Consider the following 16,436-nt stretch of genomic DNA (forward strand, 5'->3'; position numbering starts at 1 on the left):
TTTTTTTTTCTTTGCGGTATGTGGGCCTCTCACTGTTGTGGCCTCTCCCGTTGCGGAACACAAGCACCGGACGCGCAGGCTCAGCGGCCATGGCTCAGCTCTGCGGCATGTGGGATCTTCCCAGACCGGGGCACGAACCCGTGTCCCCTGCATCGGCAGGCGGACTCTCAACCACTGCGCCACCAGGGAAGCCCGATACTTCCTCTTAAAAGAATAAAGTAACTCCACAGAGTGAACACTTAATGATTTACTGTAATTCAAGTCATTAGCTTGAAAGATCCCAGGGGCCAGAGTTCTAGAGCATAGACTTGTGTCAGGTTCTGAGGTTTGAAAGCAGTGCCTTTAGAATAGTCTGGAAGTGGTTAGAACCTAGTGGCTGGCCTTATTAGGTTGAAGTTCTCTAACTTCATGAACAGGCCACCAAATACTACACATGGTATTATTAATTGGTACTGTTTGGCTATAACAAACTAAATCAAGCTAGCTTAATTAAAAAGAGGACTTCATCATAAGGAAATAGGGTACCTCATAAATTCTGAAACAGAATGGTAAACCAAGCCTGGATAAGGCACTAGGTCTGGAAGATTCGTCTGTATCTCGTAGTTATATTGTGTCTGCTTCATTTTCCTCCCTGCAAACTGGCTTCCTTTGCTTCTCTGTTTCACGTGGTAAGTGGAAGATATTGATCCTACAGTTCCCAAAGGTTAAATACAGGTTACAGGAGATTTATTCTTTCCCAGTTCCAACTTCAAACTTCTAGGAAATGACTTATGGCCCATTTAGAGTTAGTAGCCATCCCCAGCCCAGTTGTCTGTGGCCCAAAGCGGGTATGTTCCAAATTGTACAAATGGCTGTGAGCCCACTGCTATCCTGCAGTGCGAGGGGTGAGGAACAGTCCTCAGTAAAAGGAGACCAGGTAGACAACCTAGTAAATATTCAGTTTAGTCATTAACATTATTTTTAGAAATCACTTAGAACTATTGAAAAATGCAAAAAAGTGTAAAGAACAAAGTTGAAAGTATCCACAGTCCTACCATCCAGTGATGTATTCCTTCATCTTTTTTTCTATGCCTATTTTTTTGTATGGTTTATATCATATTACTATATTTTTATATTTTTAAGTTAACATTATGTAAACTTTCTTATGATGTTAAAATTATAGATCTCATTTTTAATTACTATAATATTTTGGCTTATAAGTTTATGGTAATATTTAAATCATTTTCCTATTGCTGGGTATTTCAGTTTTGTGATTAACATCTTTCTAAGTAAAACTTTTATTTATTTAAGATTAGTGTCTTTAAACAAACGTAGTAAGGTGGATAGCTAGTGGGAAGCAGCCGCGTGGCACAGGGATATTAGCTCGGTGCTTTGTGACAGCCTGGAGGGGTGGGATAGGGAGAGTGGGAGGGAGGGAGACGCAAGAGGGAAGACATATGGGAACATATGTATATGTATAACTGATTCACTTTGTTATAAAGCAGAAACTAACACACCATTGTAAAGCAATTATACCCCAATAAAGATGTTAAAAAAAAAAAGATTAGTGTCTTTAGAGATAGGGAGCCAGAAAAATGCTGGGTTAAAGAGTTAGGAACATAAAAAAAAAAGACCTGCTATTTACTGCTAAATTGCTTTTAAGAAAGATTGTTCAAATTTTTACACTCATTCCTTCCAGCAATGTATGAGAATGCCTAGTTCACTGCAGCCTTGCTAATGTAGAATAGCATCTTTAAAAAAACAAAACAGAGAAATCAACTTAACTAATTTTATAGGCAAATAATGAAGGTCTTGCAATTGTAATTTCTTGTCTTATCTTGGTCTTTTGCTTTCAGGAACTGTGGGTAGAAAGAGTTTGTGTTTGTTACACATTTTCTGTTGATTATGGCTTTGCTGGAACTGTCCACATTTGAGACACCTTGGTTGATAGAGATAGCAAGAGAGTCCCAGAAATAGGGACTCAGAGAAACATTCACCCTGGGGCAAATTGCTTAGGTTATAAAAACTTGACATAGACTGAACAGCTTGGATCAGATGATAACTGGTTTCTGGCATCACTGCAATTATAGGGCAGTTGTTAATGAAGATGGAGAGGTCATCTTGATGGCTGTACAGCAGGTAGAGGAGGGTTAGTATATTGATGTGGTCCCTACTTTTTAGGGTCTGATCCTTAATTTTTCAGTCCAGGTACTGGGATTTCTTTCTTAGAAATGACCAGATTCTGTGGGAATGTGAGAACTGACTTTGATTAACCAAATTTCAAGCTGGTATGTGTACCAAATGTCAGTTTATTAATTTATTATGGAAGAGAGACATTTTCATTAACCAGAATACTCAAGCCCACCATCATACCTTTTTCTAGGATGAAGGAATCTGGAAGGCTGAAATAATAATCAGAAAATGGAAGTTTTAAGGGGTGATTCAACTAGTCTTTGGAAAGACCTGATAAGCTACTAGTGCCTGCAGCAGAGGACATTTCTGTGGTGATCAGATGATGTGTCTGTTAACTTTCACTTCCAGACCATGGTATTGAAGACACTGCTTGATTCTGTGTCTTTGGATTTTTCCCTTTTAGATTTGTTGCTAACTATCCCTTTCCATTAACATATTATTTGTTCAGGCAGAGTGCAATGTCTTGATTAGGCCACAGCTTCCTTAGTGAAAGTTACATTCCTGTCATGCTTCTCTGTTCACCTTGATTAGACTTGGATATTGTAATCAAATTTTGTCTGCTTGTTTTGCTGTGTTATTTTCATATTCTGGAAGAACCTTACTTTACCTGTCTTTAGATTACTGCCATTGAGGTATAAGTTTAGGAATTAAAAATGGTTTATTGAAATGAAGACAGTCTTGGGGGATTCTATGTTGACAATGGTTAGGAAGAAAATTATTTGACTAAACAACATAGCTGTAGTGGTTAGAGCATGGATTTTGGAGTCAGAAAGGCCCAGGCTCCACTTTGAACAGCTCTGTGATTTTGGGAAGATTATTTAACCTGTCAAAGTTTCACTTTCCTCATTTCTAAAATAAATTAATAGCTTCTACCTCAGAAGGTTCTTGTGAAGGTTAAAGGAGATAATACATGTAAAGGGATTAGCATAGGCCTGGCACATAATAGGTGTACAATAATTTTTTTAAAAAATTACACTGGGAAAAAGGAAGAGATATGTTTAGCCTGAGGTAGAGGTGGAGGTATCTCATAACTTATTAATCAGTACCTTGTTTGCTTCTGAAGCCAAAGGCTTATTAGTTGGCTAGTCATTCTAACAAGGTAAAATTCTGTTAAACGGACACCAGGTGTCAGTATTTACCTCTTTTTTTTTTTTTTTTTTTTTTTGAGATAGAAATAAAACTGTTTTGTCACCACTGAGTTCACACAGTCAGGTGAAGTATTTATTTCTGTTGTATTTTAGTCCTTTTGACAGTTTTGTTCAGCCCTCATTTGTCATAATGACTACATTCCCAATCATTGTACAGCTTTATCTTCCCTTTGACTGAAGGCTCATCTAGGCTATTCCTGTTTTTAGTATATTTCATCATTTACCTGAGTGGTATAGAGGTGCCTAACTTGTTTAGGTTATTTATATCCTGTTAGGAGACTCTGAAAATTTCAGCCAGTAGCTTTACATCTATTGGAATAAGCCTCACAGCCCAGGCACTTCCTCAGAAGTACCCGTAAGGCAGCAGTAGCTACTTTCTCCACACTCTGCTGTGCACCTACATTTAATGAGTTAACATTTGCACCAACTCTATTATTATTATTATTATTTTTTGCGGTATGCGGGCCTCTCACTGTTGTGGCCTCTCCCGTTGCGGAGCACAGGCTCCGGACGCGCAGGCTCAGCAGCCATGGCTCACGGGCCTAGCCACTCCGCGGCATGTGGGATCTTCCTGGACCGGGACACGAACCCGTGTCCCCTACATCGGCAGGCGGACTCTCAGCCACTGCGCCACCAGGGAGACCCCCAACTCTACTGTTAATCAAAGAAAATAATTTTTTTTCTTAGCCAGTCCCTATTTGTTACGTTTCTTAAAAGATATCTTTGTGGCCACATATTAAAACCATAGTGGCAGATTTTTAGCAAAAGGAATCTTTATAACCCTTTCTTTTGGATAGCCTATGTTATGGCTTGGTTGTGCAAGAGAGACTTCTTTCCACTGAGAACGGAACTTTTCTCTGTATCTCTTCCTTCCACAACAAAAGCTTCATAATTGCTTTTCTGAAATCATAATTCATTTGACTCACCAATTAATATTTATACATCTTACATTTTACACAGTGCATCATATATATTATCTTGTTTAATTCTCACAATAACACTCTGTGAGGCAATTGTTAATACTATTTTAAGATGAGGAAGCAGATTCAGATGTGACTTACCCAAGATTACAAAGTTAACAGCTGATTCACCCATGATTTAAATTCCAGTGTTCTGACTCCACAGGATATGTTCTTTTTATTTAAACTCACTGACTTTTGTAAAATGTTTTATTCTTATTACTAATTGCTGAGTGATAATGTTGAACAATTAAATTTTTTTTTAAAAGGAAGAGAAACCAGTTCATCTGTGCCTATATATTTAGGATGTTACATATTTCTTTGCAGTCTTCCCAAGGGCTGTTCGTTGAAGAAACTTCTGAAGAAGGAAATTCTGTACCTGCCCCACAGAGGTAAAATTATATGTCATTATGGGTCTGAATTCTCCTCTGATAGTACCAGAATAAAAGAGATGAACCACATGAGTGACACTGTATTGGAACAGCTTTCCCAGGGACCTTTTGGCTCTTTTATACACACAGCCTAGGAGAAATCATTATCTCCCAGTTCTCAAATATGCATCTTATAGAAGTCTAGAATATTAGGGTGGAAGAGATCTTAGAGGTTTACTTGTCTAATCCAACCGTCTTGGCACAAATTGCATCTGTACTATTCCTGAAAAGTGGTTATATCCTGTTACTCACTCTCTCTCTTTTTTTTTTGCGGTACGTGGGCCTCTCATTGCTGTGGCCTCTCTCGTTGCGGAGCACAGCCTCCGGACGTGCAGGCCCAGCGGCCATGGCTCCCAGGCCCAGCCGCTCTGCGGCATGTGGGATCTTCCCGGACCGGGGCATGAACCTGTGTCCCCTGCATCGGCAGGCGGACTCTCAACCACTGCGCCACCAGGGAAGCCCCATCCTGCTACTCTCTTAACTAACTATACTAGCTTCCTATGCCAATAAGAAGGGCTCTAGACTGATTTCTTCATGGTCCTAGTCCTTTCTCCCTTTGTTCCCTCTGCTTATGCTTATTTTATCTGCATATCTAAACCATACACATCTTTTAAGTCTACTCTTAAGATTTGCATTCTCTTTGAAGCTTTTATATTTTTCAGGCCACACAGAACCTGTATCACCCTCACTCCTTATCCTATGCCACTTTTAATCTGATTTTGTCTCATCTTTCCTTAAATGGTTGTATTTGTATTACCTCCTCAGTTATTCTTGATGGTTTGATTGATGGGGTTACCTTCTTAAATCTTCTCACTTTAATAATATGCAGAGGTTGATTGGTTACAAACTACACTTATTGACTAGATCAGGCTTCCAATTACTTTTCCCTTTTATTGGTAGTTGACGTTTGAGGATTACTCAAGAGCTTAATTTTGTGTTAACTGACCTTCATCTCCCAAACAGAAGTTGAGACCCAATTGCCATTTGTCATTTTGTAATTTAGTTGGTGTTCTTAGGCTTTTGGTTAAGTTGATAGTACTAGGTATTTCTTCCTGAGCTAAAGAATATGGCTGTGGTTTGATTCTCCTGCTGTTAAGACAGTTTTGGAAGTGGTTTTAACCAGAGTAGGCCTTCTGCTTCCTGCAGGCCACTCTGCTTTGTTGTGGTGAGCCTTCTGCAGAGCAGATGTAGGTTTTAATAAATGATTATTCGCTTTGTCACCAGGAGAGAGTTGGAATTGCAGGCAATGCGGTTTGACTTCAAATTGATTAGCCCATTTTATAAATGTCAGCAAATTGTTTTGTGATGGACCCTTTGAATAGAGCTCTAATGTTACGTGCCGAATAAACTGTCTCTGGCTTAGGTTTATAACAAATGCTCTGAGGTGTTTTATTTAGAGGGAGAAATCACTTGTGGTTTCCTATCAGGATTTAGTTATTTATCATGTATCAGTGGTGGTTATTCTCTCTTCTTTGTGGTTCTTGGTTGATGTGAGGATTTGTGTGTGTTTTTTTTGTTCTTTTTGTTTGTTTGTTTGTTTTGCGGTATGCGGGCCTCTCACTGTGGTGGCCACTCCCGTTGAGGAGCACAGGCTCTGGATGTGCAGGCTCAGCGGCCATGGCTCACGGGCCCAGCCGCTCCGTGGCATGGGGGATCTTCCCGGACCGAGGCACGAACCCGTGTCCCCTGCATCGGCAGGCAGACTCTCAACCACTGCGCCACCAGGGAAGCCCGAGGATTTGTGATTTTAAGCGTTCTCTTGCATACTTGATCAGTCTAATCGTAAAGCTCTGTGAAGTATGACGGGGCTAGCTCAGATGCTCAGATCTCTTAGCCATGTGTTCCTATGTCAGGAAGAGATTGCACTCCATGAATAGGCAGGGTAAACCAGAAGGTTGCATGAGGGGTGCCATTCATAATTATGTTTTTCTCAGAAGAGATATTCAACTTGATTGGGCAGATTTTTTTAAAAATAAATTTACTTATTTATTTTTGGCTGTGTTGGTTCTTCGTTTCTGTGTGAGGGCTTTCTCTAGTTGTGGTAAGCGGGGGCCACTGCTCATCGTGGTGCGGGGGCCACTCTTCATCGCGGTGTATGGGCCTCTCACTGTCGCAGCCTCCTTTGTTGGGAGCACAGGCTCCAGATGCGCAGGCTCAGTAGTTGTGGCTCACGGGCCCAGTTGCTCCACAGCATGTGGGATCTTCCCAGACCAGGGCTCGAACCTGTGTCCCCTGCATTGGCAGGCAGATTCTCAACCACTGCGCCACTAGGGAAGCCCCGGTTGGGCAGATTTTTGTTGTAGGGCAGTTTGGAATTGTATCTTGTTTTGTTGCTTGGAGAGCCATATCTTGAGATAAAGAGGAAATTTAACTGCAAGGTGAGGGGAAAGCTATTGTGTTGTCAGAAGAATCTTTATATCTTCTCTTAAGAGTTTACAAATCTCTAGCTTTCAGAAGGCTGAGATGGAGGCTATAAAACACTTTTGACATCCTTATATTAGAGTGGATTTTTTTGTCTGGTAGTCCTTACCCTTCAGCCTTCCTTTGTGAAGACTTCAAAAGGGGGTTCTTTTCATTCAGTGATTTCACTGGAACCAAAGTTGTAAGTATATTTATTTTCCCTGTTTTTGGCTTGGAGTTTTCACTACTGATTCCTTGCATCCCTGTTTTGCTTTTGCAGTATTGGACAGCAGGTATCAGATTACCTGTGGCTTTGTGAATGACCATTGCTTTTGGCCCCATGTTCTGATTTATTTTACTGGGAATTCACTGGGGGTTTTGTTCTTTTTTCAGCATTGCTGCTTTGAACAGTAAGAGAAGCTCAGTCCTTATGCCAGAGAGTTCTGCAGAGGAAATCACTGTGTGTCCTGGTAAGTACCCCACTGTGATTTTACTAGTTTCTGATCCCTAGCTATCTACCTTTTTGTGCCTTTTAATTTTTCTGACTTGTCCAACCCACTCTCAGGAGGTTTACGTGTGATTGATTTGTGTGTGTGTCTCCACACACACACACACACACACACACACACATTTTTGTTGGACATTGGCTCTGCTTCTCACCTTTTCTCTTCTTAGAGATAGTTTAGTTTAAAATTAACATGGCTCTTTTGTTTGCTTGTTGGCATACTAGCCTCATCAGATATGGCAGCAAAGCATTAGGAATAGCATTTAACTCTACATTGAGAGCCAGGAGGACTTTATGTTTTGGTTTATGAGTTCTCAAAGTGGGTTGTCCTCAAATCTGCCTGTCATTAAGAGTTTTTTACCCTGAGGCTTTTACTAGTTAGTTTTACATTGCCATTCATGGGGTCTATTGCATAGGGAGTCCAGAAATTGAATTTTGTGCACAGTTCTGTCACTGACTTATTTTTAATCTCAGAACAGATACTTAACCTGGTTAAGTATCATACTTTGCTTTTTGTTAACAGTGGTGATGAGAAGACACATGTATCAATACTTTGTTTAAGGTATGAGAGAGATGTTCATTGAAAGTTGCACATGAATAGGTTTTGATACACAAAATAATTTAAAATGAACTAAAATATCCATTATCTAAGAGAACTCTTGAGTTGAATCATTGTATAATATGAAGAATTATTTTGTGATTATGAACCACTACTTTCTAAGGAATTTGTTTTAGCTTCTATATATATTTTTGGCTTTTCTTAAGAGTGAGGCCTAATATATTATCAGTAACCTTATTCATATGAGATTAAGGAACTTCCTCTTAATGTTTAAACTCTTTGGGCAGCAAGTGTTGGACAAATGTTACCATAAGTCATACCTAGTTTTTCCTTAGGTTGCGTATAACCTGTCGGGGTCAGAGAGACTCGTAGTTTTCTTGTTTTGGTTTCTTTCAAGTTTTTTTTTCTACAGAGACTCATTTAGTTTACACATTAGTCTAGGAAAGTCCTGTAACTATTTTTAAACAATTGGCAGCATATTGTAAAGGTCTTTCTGTACTTACTTTTAAAGTTTAACTGTTGTTTTTATTGAAGGTGGTTTCTTAATTCATTTGAAATTTATTTAGATTTGCTGCCTAATGATACTCACCAAGAGACGCCTCTACCAATTGCTATGATTTTGGCAGGAGCTGTCAGGAATGCTGTGTTACTTTTTTGAAAGGATAGCATTACTCCCTCTCCATCTGGGACTGCTGACTTATGCCATCCTGCTGGGAAGTCACCCAGTAAGTTTAGGATGATGGCATGTGACATCACCCTGGGATCTTGCAGGAGGAACCTGCAAATACAATCCCTAATGAGAGAAAAGTTAATGAAAAGTAAACCCTTCATCACTGCAGTTAGATAATTTTTGTGATCGTGACTTGCTGTCATTAGCCTGCTAATTAAGTCCAACTGTTTGCTGATATAAACCACTTCTAAATGAGATCACAAAAGGTTTCCCTAACATTACTGTTCCTTTTGCTAAGAAGGTGTAACTACTTCTCTATGGAGTCAGACTCCTCAGTCCCTTTAATTTAGTGGCTTAAAGACTTAAACATAAGACATGGTACCATAAAACTCCTAGAAGAGATCATAGGCGAAACATTCTCTGACATAAATTTTACCAATGCTTTATTAGGTCAGTCTCCCAACGCAATAGAAATAAAACCAAAACTAAACAAATGGGACCTAATCAAACTTACAAGCTCTTGCACAATAAAGAAAACCATAAACAAACAAAAAAGACAGCCAACGGAATGGGAGAAAATATTTGCAAACAATACAACCAACAAGGACTTAATTTCCAAAATATACAAACAGCTCATACAACTCAACAACAAAGAAAACAAACAACCCAATCAAAAAATGGGCAGAAGACCTAAATAGACATTTCTCCAAAGAAGAAATTCAGATGGTCAATAGGCTCATGAAAAGATGCTCAACATTGCTAATTATTAGAGAAATGCAAATCAAGACTACAATGAGGTACCACCTCACACTGGTCAGAATGGCCATCATTAAAAAGTCTACAAATAACAAATGCTGGAGAGGGTGCGGAGAAAAGGGAATCCTCCTACACTGTTGCTGGTAATGTAAGTTGGTGCAGTCATGATGGAAAACAGTATGGAGTTTCCTCAAAAAACTAAAAATTAGAATTACCATATGATCCAGCAATCCCACTTTTAGGCATATATCCAGACAAAACTATAATTCAAAAAGATGTGTGCACTCCTGTGTTTATGGCAACACTGTTCATAGTAGCCAAGACATGGAAGCAACCTAAATGTCCATCAACAGATGACTGGAGAAAGAAGATGTGGTACATATGTACAATGGAATACTACTCAGCCACAAAAAAGAATGAAATAATGCCATCTGCAGCAACATGGATGGAACTAGAGATTATCATACTAAGTGAAGTAAGTTAGAAAAAGATAAATACTATATGGTATCATTTATATGTGGAATCTAAAATATGATGCAAATGAAGCTACCTACGAAACAGAAACAGACTCACACACATAGAGAACAGACCTGTGGTTGCCAAGGGGGAAGGGGGTGGGGGAGGGATTGAGCAGGAGGTTTGGGTTAGCAGATGCAAACTATTATATATAGAATGGATAAACAACAGGGTCCTATTGTATGGCACATGGAGCTAAATTCAATATCCTGTGATAAACCATAATGGAAAAGAATGTAAAAAAGAATGTATATGTATGTATAACTGAATCACTTTGCTGTACAGCAGAAATTAACAAAACATTGTAAATCAAGTATACGTCAATAAAAAATAAAATATATAATTTAGAAGCTGTGTATAAAAATTTGTCCTAAATGGGTGAAACACAGATTGAGTATAGAAGTCCATCTTACCTATTTTGTTTTGTCTCATATTTCTGGCAGTTCCAGGGGTCTGTTATTCAAAATTATAACATCATATTAGTGAAGAAGCAGGATTACAGCCTTATGCCCATGTTGTGCGGATGCTAGTATTATTTACTTCTATGAAACTAATGTCCTCTTAATTTGTCTCTATAGTTGAACATTTCAGCCAGAGAAAGCTTAATTAAAGACTTTTGATTGTTACAGTAGTACAAGCGGTGAACAACTCTTATTTTCTAACAGACTAAATGTCTTTTTTGGTTATATCTCTCAGGGAGGCTTGACAAAGAAGATTTTGAGGTTTATGCACTATAAGTCTTTTTCCAACAAGGTGGTAAAATCTGTGTGTGCATCCAGTTTTCAAAATATTATGATGTATTAAAATACAGTTGACACTAGAAATGTATATAATCATTCTTTGATGATTGAGAAGATACCTCAGTACCTTTCAGGTATACTATTTGCCCAGGATTTTCCACTCATTGTATTTGTGAAGCATAGATATATAATACCAGTTGGATGTATAGTGTGTATAGTGTAGATAACAGAGAACTTTCTGGATTGTGTTCTCAGATAAATTTCTAGATTTATTGTCATTTTTTGAAATATTGTTAGTGTTCTTTTGTTATATCAAGTGATAGGTGTCTAGACCAGAAGTCGGCAAAATTTTTCTATAAAAAACTAGATAGTAAATATTTTAGGCTTTGTGGGCCATACAGTCTGTTGAAACTACTCAGCTCTGCTATTTTAACTCAAAAGTAACCATAGACAGTATAAAGAAGAATGAATGTGGCTGTGTTCCAATAAAACTTTATTTTCAAAAACAGGCAACTGGCTCTATTTGGCCCATGAGCTATAGTTTGCTGACCCCTGAATGAGACCATGAGAGACCTCGTCTTACATCTCCATATTGCTAGTAGCCTGTACAGTACCTGGAACTTCTTCCATAAATATTTATTGCATTAATGTTGAATGAATAAATGCTGCTTAAAGAATAATTAAAGAAAGGCATATCTTTGTTGAGAATGTATTTTTATTTCTGCTCCCAATTTTTGTCTTCTCTAATCATCCCTTTAACCTCAGAATTAGCATCGGCAGTGTTTTGTTTTCTGTCAAAATAAATATACTTTAAAACCAGAACTATGCTGGAAAGAAGCCACATGGATTAACTGATGAATGGATAAACAAATTATAATATATCCATACAATGGAATACTACTCAGCAGTAAAAAGGAATGAACTACTGATATATGTAACAACATGGATGCTTCTCAAACACATTATGCTAAATGAAAGAAGTCAGACATGAAAGATGACACACTGTGTTATTTCATTTATATGACATTCTAGAAAAGGCAGAACTCTAGGAACATAAAGTAGGTTGGTCATTGCAGAGAGCCAAGTAGGAGGAGGATTGACTGCAGAGGGGTACATGAGAACTTTTGGGGTTGTTAGAAATATTTTACATCTTGATTGTGGTGGTGGTGATGTGGTATAAATGATACCATGTATACATTGTAAATAGTTGTTGAAACTCACCATACTGTATACTGAAAATTGGTGAATTCTGTTGTATGTAAATTATGCCTCAGTAAAGCTTTAAGAAGAAACAAACTTGATCTGTATTTCCACTGCAGAATTATCATACCCTAAGCTTAAGGAAACAGGTGTTTGTTCTCTTTAACTATGAAAATACAAAATGAAAATTAATGAAGTTTTAATTTTTTAAATTACAGAGACACAGCTAAGTTCCCCTGAAACTTTTGACCTTGAAAAAGAAGACTTTCCAGGTAGCAGAGAGACCGTGGATGAAGTAAGAATAATGGCAGATAAGGAGGTGAATATTACTTATAATTTTTCTCAGTGTTTTCTTTCTACTGGTAGTCCTCTCTCTGATGCAATATTGACCTTGGATGAAAAGATTTAGGTGACAGAGGGTTAGGCTTTTATCTCAGATTCTTAAAAATGAGTTCAGCACTATTTCTAAATATAACAGTAGTTACCAATTCTTCAGTATTTTAATATGCTTTATTATTTCCGGTACAGATGGGGAAATGGAGGTTTAGGATGTTTGCTCAATTTGCTCAAATTCAAACTGCTAATAATGGTAGAACCAGGATTTGAACACAGATTTGTCTCCAAAGTCCTGGAGTATTTTCCATTATATACTGATAAGTAACAGAGATGAACAGTCTTGGAAAAAGTCACTATGTTTATATTACGACCTAACTTTCAGCCCTAATTTTGAGACATGATCAGAAATGCAAAATCAGGATAACAGCGTGATAAAATAGGCAAATCTCTATTTGCACTATTACCTTTCCTAACTTCACATATCTGACATTAACCATAAAGCTGATTGACACAAGTTTATACTTCTGATTAAGATTCAGTGTATATTTTTTCATATTGAGTCTGGCAAAACAACTTAAATGCCAAGAACTCTTTTAAAAAATTCAAAATCTTTAAAATTTGTTGGTGTGAAAAGCAGCCTGAGAATTAAACTAGTTTTTCTGTGAAAATAAATTTTTTGGTTATATATGTTTATACTATTTTATCCTGAGCAATTTAAAAAAGCTTTGTTCTGTTATTCCTTTTTATACTCTAGGTTTTTTTTGAAAACAGTGTTTACAGTGGAAGTTAGATCCCCTTCCTAGTTTCTGCACTGCAGGTAACTGGGTAGAAATTCTGCTTTCATGAATCATGCACACTGTTTGGTTCCCTGGAACCTGATCTGTCACAGCTGACAGACCAAGATTCCCTAATGCCAGTGGTGTTAGGAAAGATGAGGACGCTCCCTGCATCAGAGCTACTGAGGATAGATCCTGCTAGATAATGTCAAAATGGCCTCCAGTTCTTTTCCTAGGGAGGGACCAGAACCTTCTAAATGGGGATGGGGGAACAGAGTGTTATTAACATAGTTATCCTAACATGCATAGGAAGCCCTGCAAGCCCTTAGTTAATTGAGGCTGATTTCTTACCCGTCCGTGACTGCAAAGGAAACTTCTTTGTTTGGGGCAAAGAGCATGAACCCTATTTAGAAGTTATATATGTCTGCAGCACTTCGCATCAAATGGATGGAATTGTATGGTCTTTTGCACATTGAATGTCCTCTTTTTGGTGTTGCTGTTTGCTGATATCTGTGGATACTCTAAATAGTCTTAGAAGTTTCCATTAAAAGAAGTTAGAGGGCTTCCCTGGTGGCGCAGTGGTTGAGAGTCCGCCTGCCGATGCAGGGGACATGGGTTTGTGCCCCGGTCTGGGAAGATCCCACATGCCACGGAACGGCTGGGCCCGTGAGCCATGGCTGCTGAGCCTGCACGTCCGGAGCCTGTGCTCCGCAACGGGAGAGGCCACAACAGTGAGAGGCCTGCGTACTGCAAAAAAAAAAAAAAAAAAGTAGTTAGATACTGTAGTTTTGAGTCATTGTACAATCACTAGTTACAAATCACTTATTAGAAAGATAGAATCTGGGCATTTTATGTGTGCACAGTGATAGTATCATAATGGGTATGGACTCTTGCCCTTGGAATCTGTGTATCGGGTCATCTGCCCTAAAATTTCTTGTTTATTGGAAGGTGGTATGGTGTAGTTCAAGGAGCTTGAGCATTGGAATTAGAAGACATGGCTTTGAATCCCAGCCCCGCCACCTTGGGCAGGTTAATTGTTTTATTCATTTATTTGGCAGATATTATAGTGTGCCAGTCATTGTTTTAGAGGCTTGAGATATAAGGTAAATAAGAAAAAAACAATCCCTGCCTTCAAAAGGACACATAAACAGATAATTGTAATGTAATCTGACAAATGTAATGTTAGAGAGCTGCCTAGGGTATTAGGGGAACATAGGAGAGGAATGCTTCTTCATTTATAAAATGGAGACAAAAATAGCCTATTTTATTGGGTTGCTCTGAAGATTAAATTAGATAAAGAATATAAAACACATAGCAGGAGTTGGCACAAGTAGAAATATGCATGTGGCACTGCTTTGTAATGTATTGTGGCTCTTCATTGATATTAGCTTACTAATGACAGAGAACTGCTTGACAGTATTTGAGGTATTTGGAATACCTTTGCCAGAACTGTAGTCCCTCTTGATTTGATTTTCTGCAATGGTCAGATTCCTTTGGAAATAACATTTTTGAAATATCTTGCCTGAGAGTTTCCCTTAGTTGGGGTCTCAGATATTCTGTACTCAGAAGGGTTAATAGACTTTATTCAGACTGAAATACAGTTGACCCTTGAACAATGAGGGGGTGAAGGGTGCCGACTGTTCATGCAGTTGAAAATCCATGTATAAGTTATAGCGGGCCCTTGGTATCTGTATTTTCCCCCTATCTGTGGTTCCACATCCGAGAATTCAGCCAACCACAGATCATTTAGTACTGTAGTATTTACTGTTGAAAAACATATGTATGTAAGTGGACCTGTGCAACTGTAGTCAGTTTAGTCAGTTGGTTTTTAAGTTAACGGTGTTAAGTAAACTGTCTATGGTAAGAGGGGAAAGATCTAAACATTTTTCTAAGCTACAGATAAACCTGGTGGGGGATGGGTGAGGGGGGTTGGTGACTATAGGACATACTCTCATTTTCATTGGGTCCATTTCTTGAGATGAGGTTTCTTTTCAGGCCAGAAAGTAAAGGCCAGCCTTTAAGAGATCATGATTTGGTGTCCAAGTACTTCTTTTGAGAAATACATGTATAGTATTTTAAAAGAAGTGGAAGCATCTCTGCAGAGACCCAGTCCCTAACTACATAGTCCTTATAAGAACTTCTTCGCTTGTATCTTTTCCTCTTGAGGCTTCTCCATTGTAGCTAATATTTAAATAGACCTTTTTAGTGGTGCTGGGAAAAATCTTAGGTTAATATAAAAATGTTCAGAAACCTTCTGGGTTGCCTATGAATGTGATTGGAAGTGGGCTTGTATTCACAATAAAACAAAAATAGATTGATTCCTCCCTCTTGAATACTACATTAATAGTTGGAGGTACCTTCTCTGCATTTTATAGAGCTCGTAATGAATACAAAGGGGTGTAGTACTGGGTGTGAGCACCAGTGACATTCATGTCATACAACATTTCTGTGCTTAGTGAACTTCAGAATGTCAAGTAACTGCTTAACTGCTACTAACTTTCATTAACTCAAGACTACTTGCAAATTATAGGGTATATTGATTTTTCTCCCCTCTGCTCAGATGGCTTTGTATTCACAAGACAACTTTTTCTTGTAAAATTTGTGAACAGAGGAACCTGGGTTTGTAAGAATCTCAGTGACTAAGCTTGGAATAAAAAAACACCTAGAACTTCCAGACCCACTGGACTTGCCCCACATACTAGAGAAGAATAATAGAACCAGAGAGTCTCCCAATACCTGGCAGAGTCAGCTTCCAGAAACAAAGTGGAGCGGAGGGGTGCTTTTTGTTTTTGCCACACCGTGGTGGAGTACTGAGAGTTTTGATGCCACAAAGGCCTGGGTTTGAGTCTACATTGTCCAGTTACTCACTTTGTGATCAGCAGGTTACTTTGCCTTTCCAAGCCTCAATTTCCTCTTCTATAATACTGGAGCTAGTGATACCTGTGCCAATTGGGTTGTTGTGAAGGATAGTTATGGAAAATGCTTGGCCAAGCCTGGCATAGTATAGGAACTCAACCACTCTTAGTTCCTTTCTCATCTTTCTTTTTTTTTTTTTTTTTTATTAAATAGTATCATGCTTTTAAATATATTTTAAGTTTTTTCGTTTAGACTAGTGAATGAGTGGTTAGTGCCAAGTATATAATACACACTGCTTAAGATTTAAGTGTTCTTTTTTTTTTTTTGCGGTACACGGGCCTCTCACTGTCGTGGCCTCTCCCGTTGCGGAGCACAGGCTCCGGACGCGCAGGCTCAGCGGCCATGGCTCATG

At 38.5% G+C, this 16,436-nt stretch overlaps 1 protein-coding gene across 4 annotated transcripts in view; it reads left to right on the top strand.

The window, feature by feature from the left end:
• The window catches only part of UIMC1 (ubiquitin interaction motif containing 1), an 89,138-nt gene that overhangs the window by 29,272 nt on the left and 43,430 nt on the right, over positions 1 to 16,436 (top strand). For 3 of the 4 annotated variants that reach the window (XM_024742160.1, XM_024742159.1, XM_024742161.1), the window contains 3 exons: positions 4,607 to 4,671; positions 7,504 to 7,580; positions 12,275 to 12,375. In XM_024742160.1, the coding sequence (XP_024597928.1) occupies positions 4,607 to 4,671; positions 7,504 to 7,580; positions 12,275 to 12,375 (243 nt within the window). Of the gene's footprint in view, positions 1 to 1,620; positions 2,527 to 4,606; positions 4,672 to 7,503; positions 7,581 to 12,274; positions 12,376 to 16,436 lie in introns of those variants that run through there. The other variant, XM_024742162.1, reaches the window with a different exon arrangement.

Source organism: Neophocaena asiaeorientalis, unplaced genomic scaffold, assembly GCF_003031525.2.
Source record: "Neophocaena asiaeorientalis asiaeorientalis breed wild unplaced genomic scaffold, Neophocaena_asiaeorientalis_V1.1 scaffold259, whole genome shotgun sequence".
In the NCBI taxonomy this organism is placed as follows: Eukaryota; Metazoa; Chordata; class Mammalia; order Artiodactyla; family Phocoenidae; genus Neophocaena; species Neophocaena asiaeorientalis.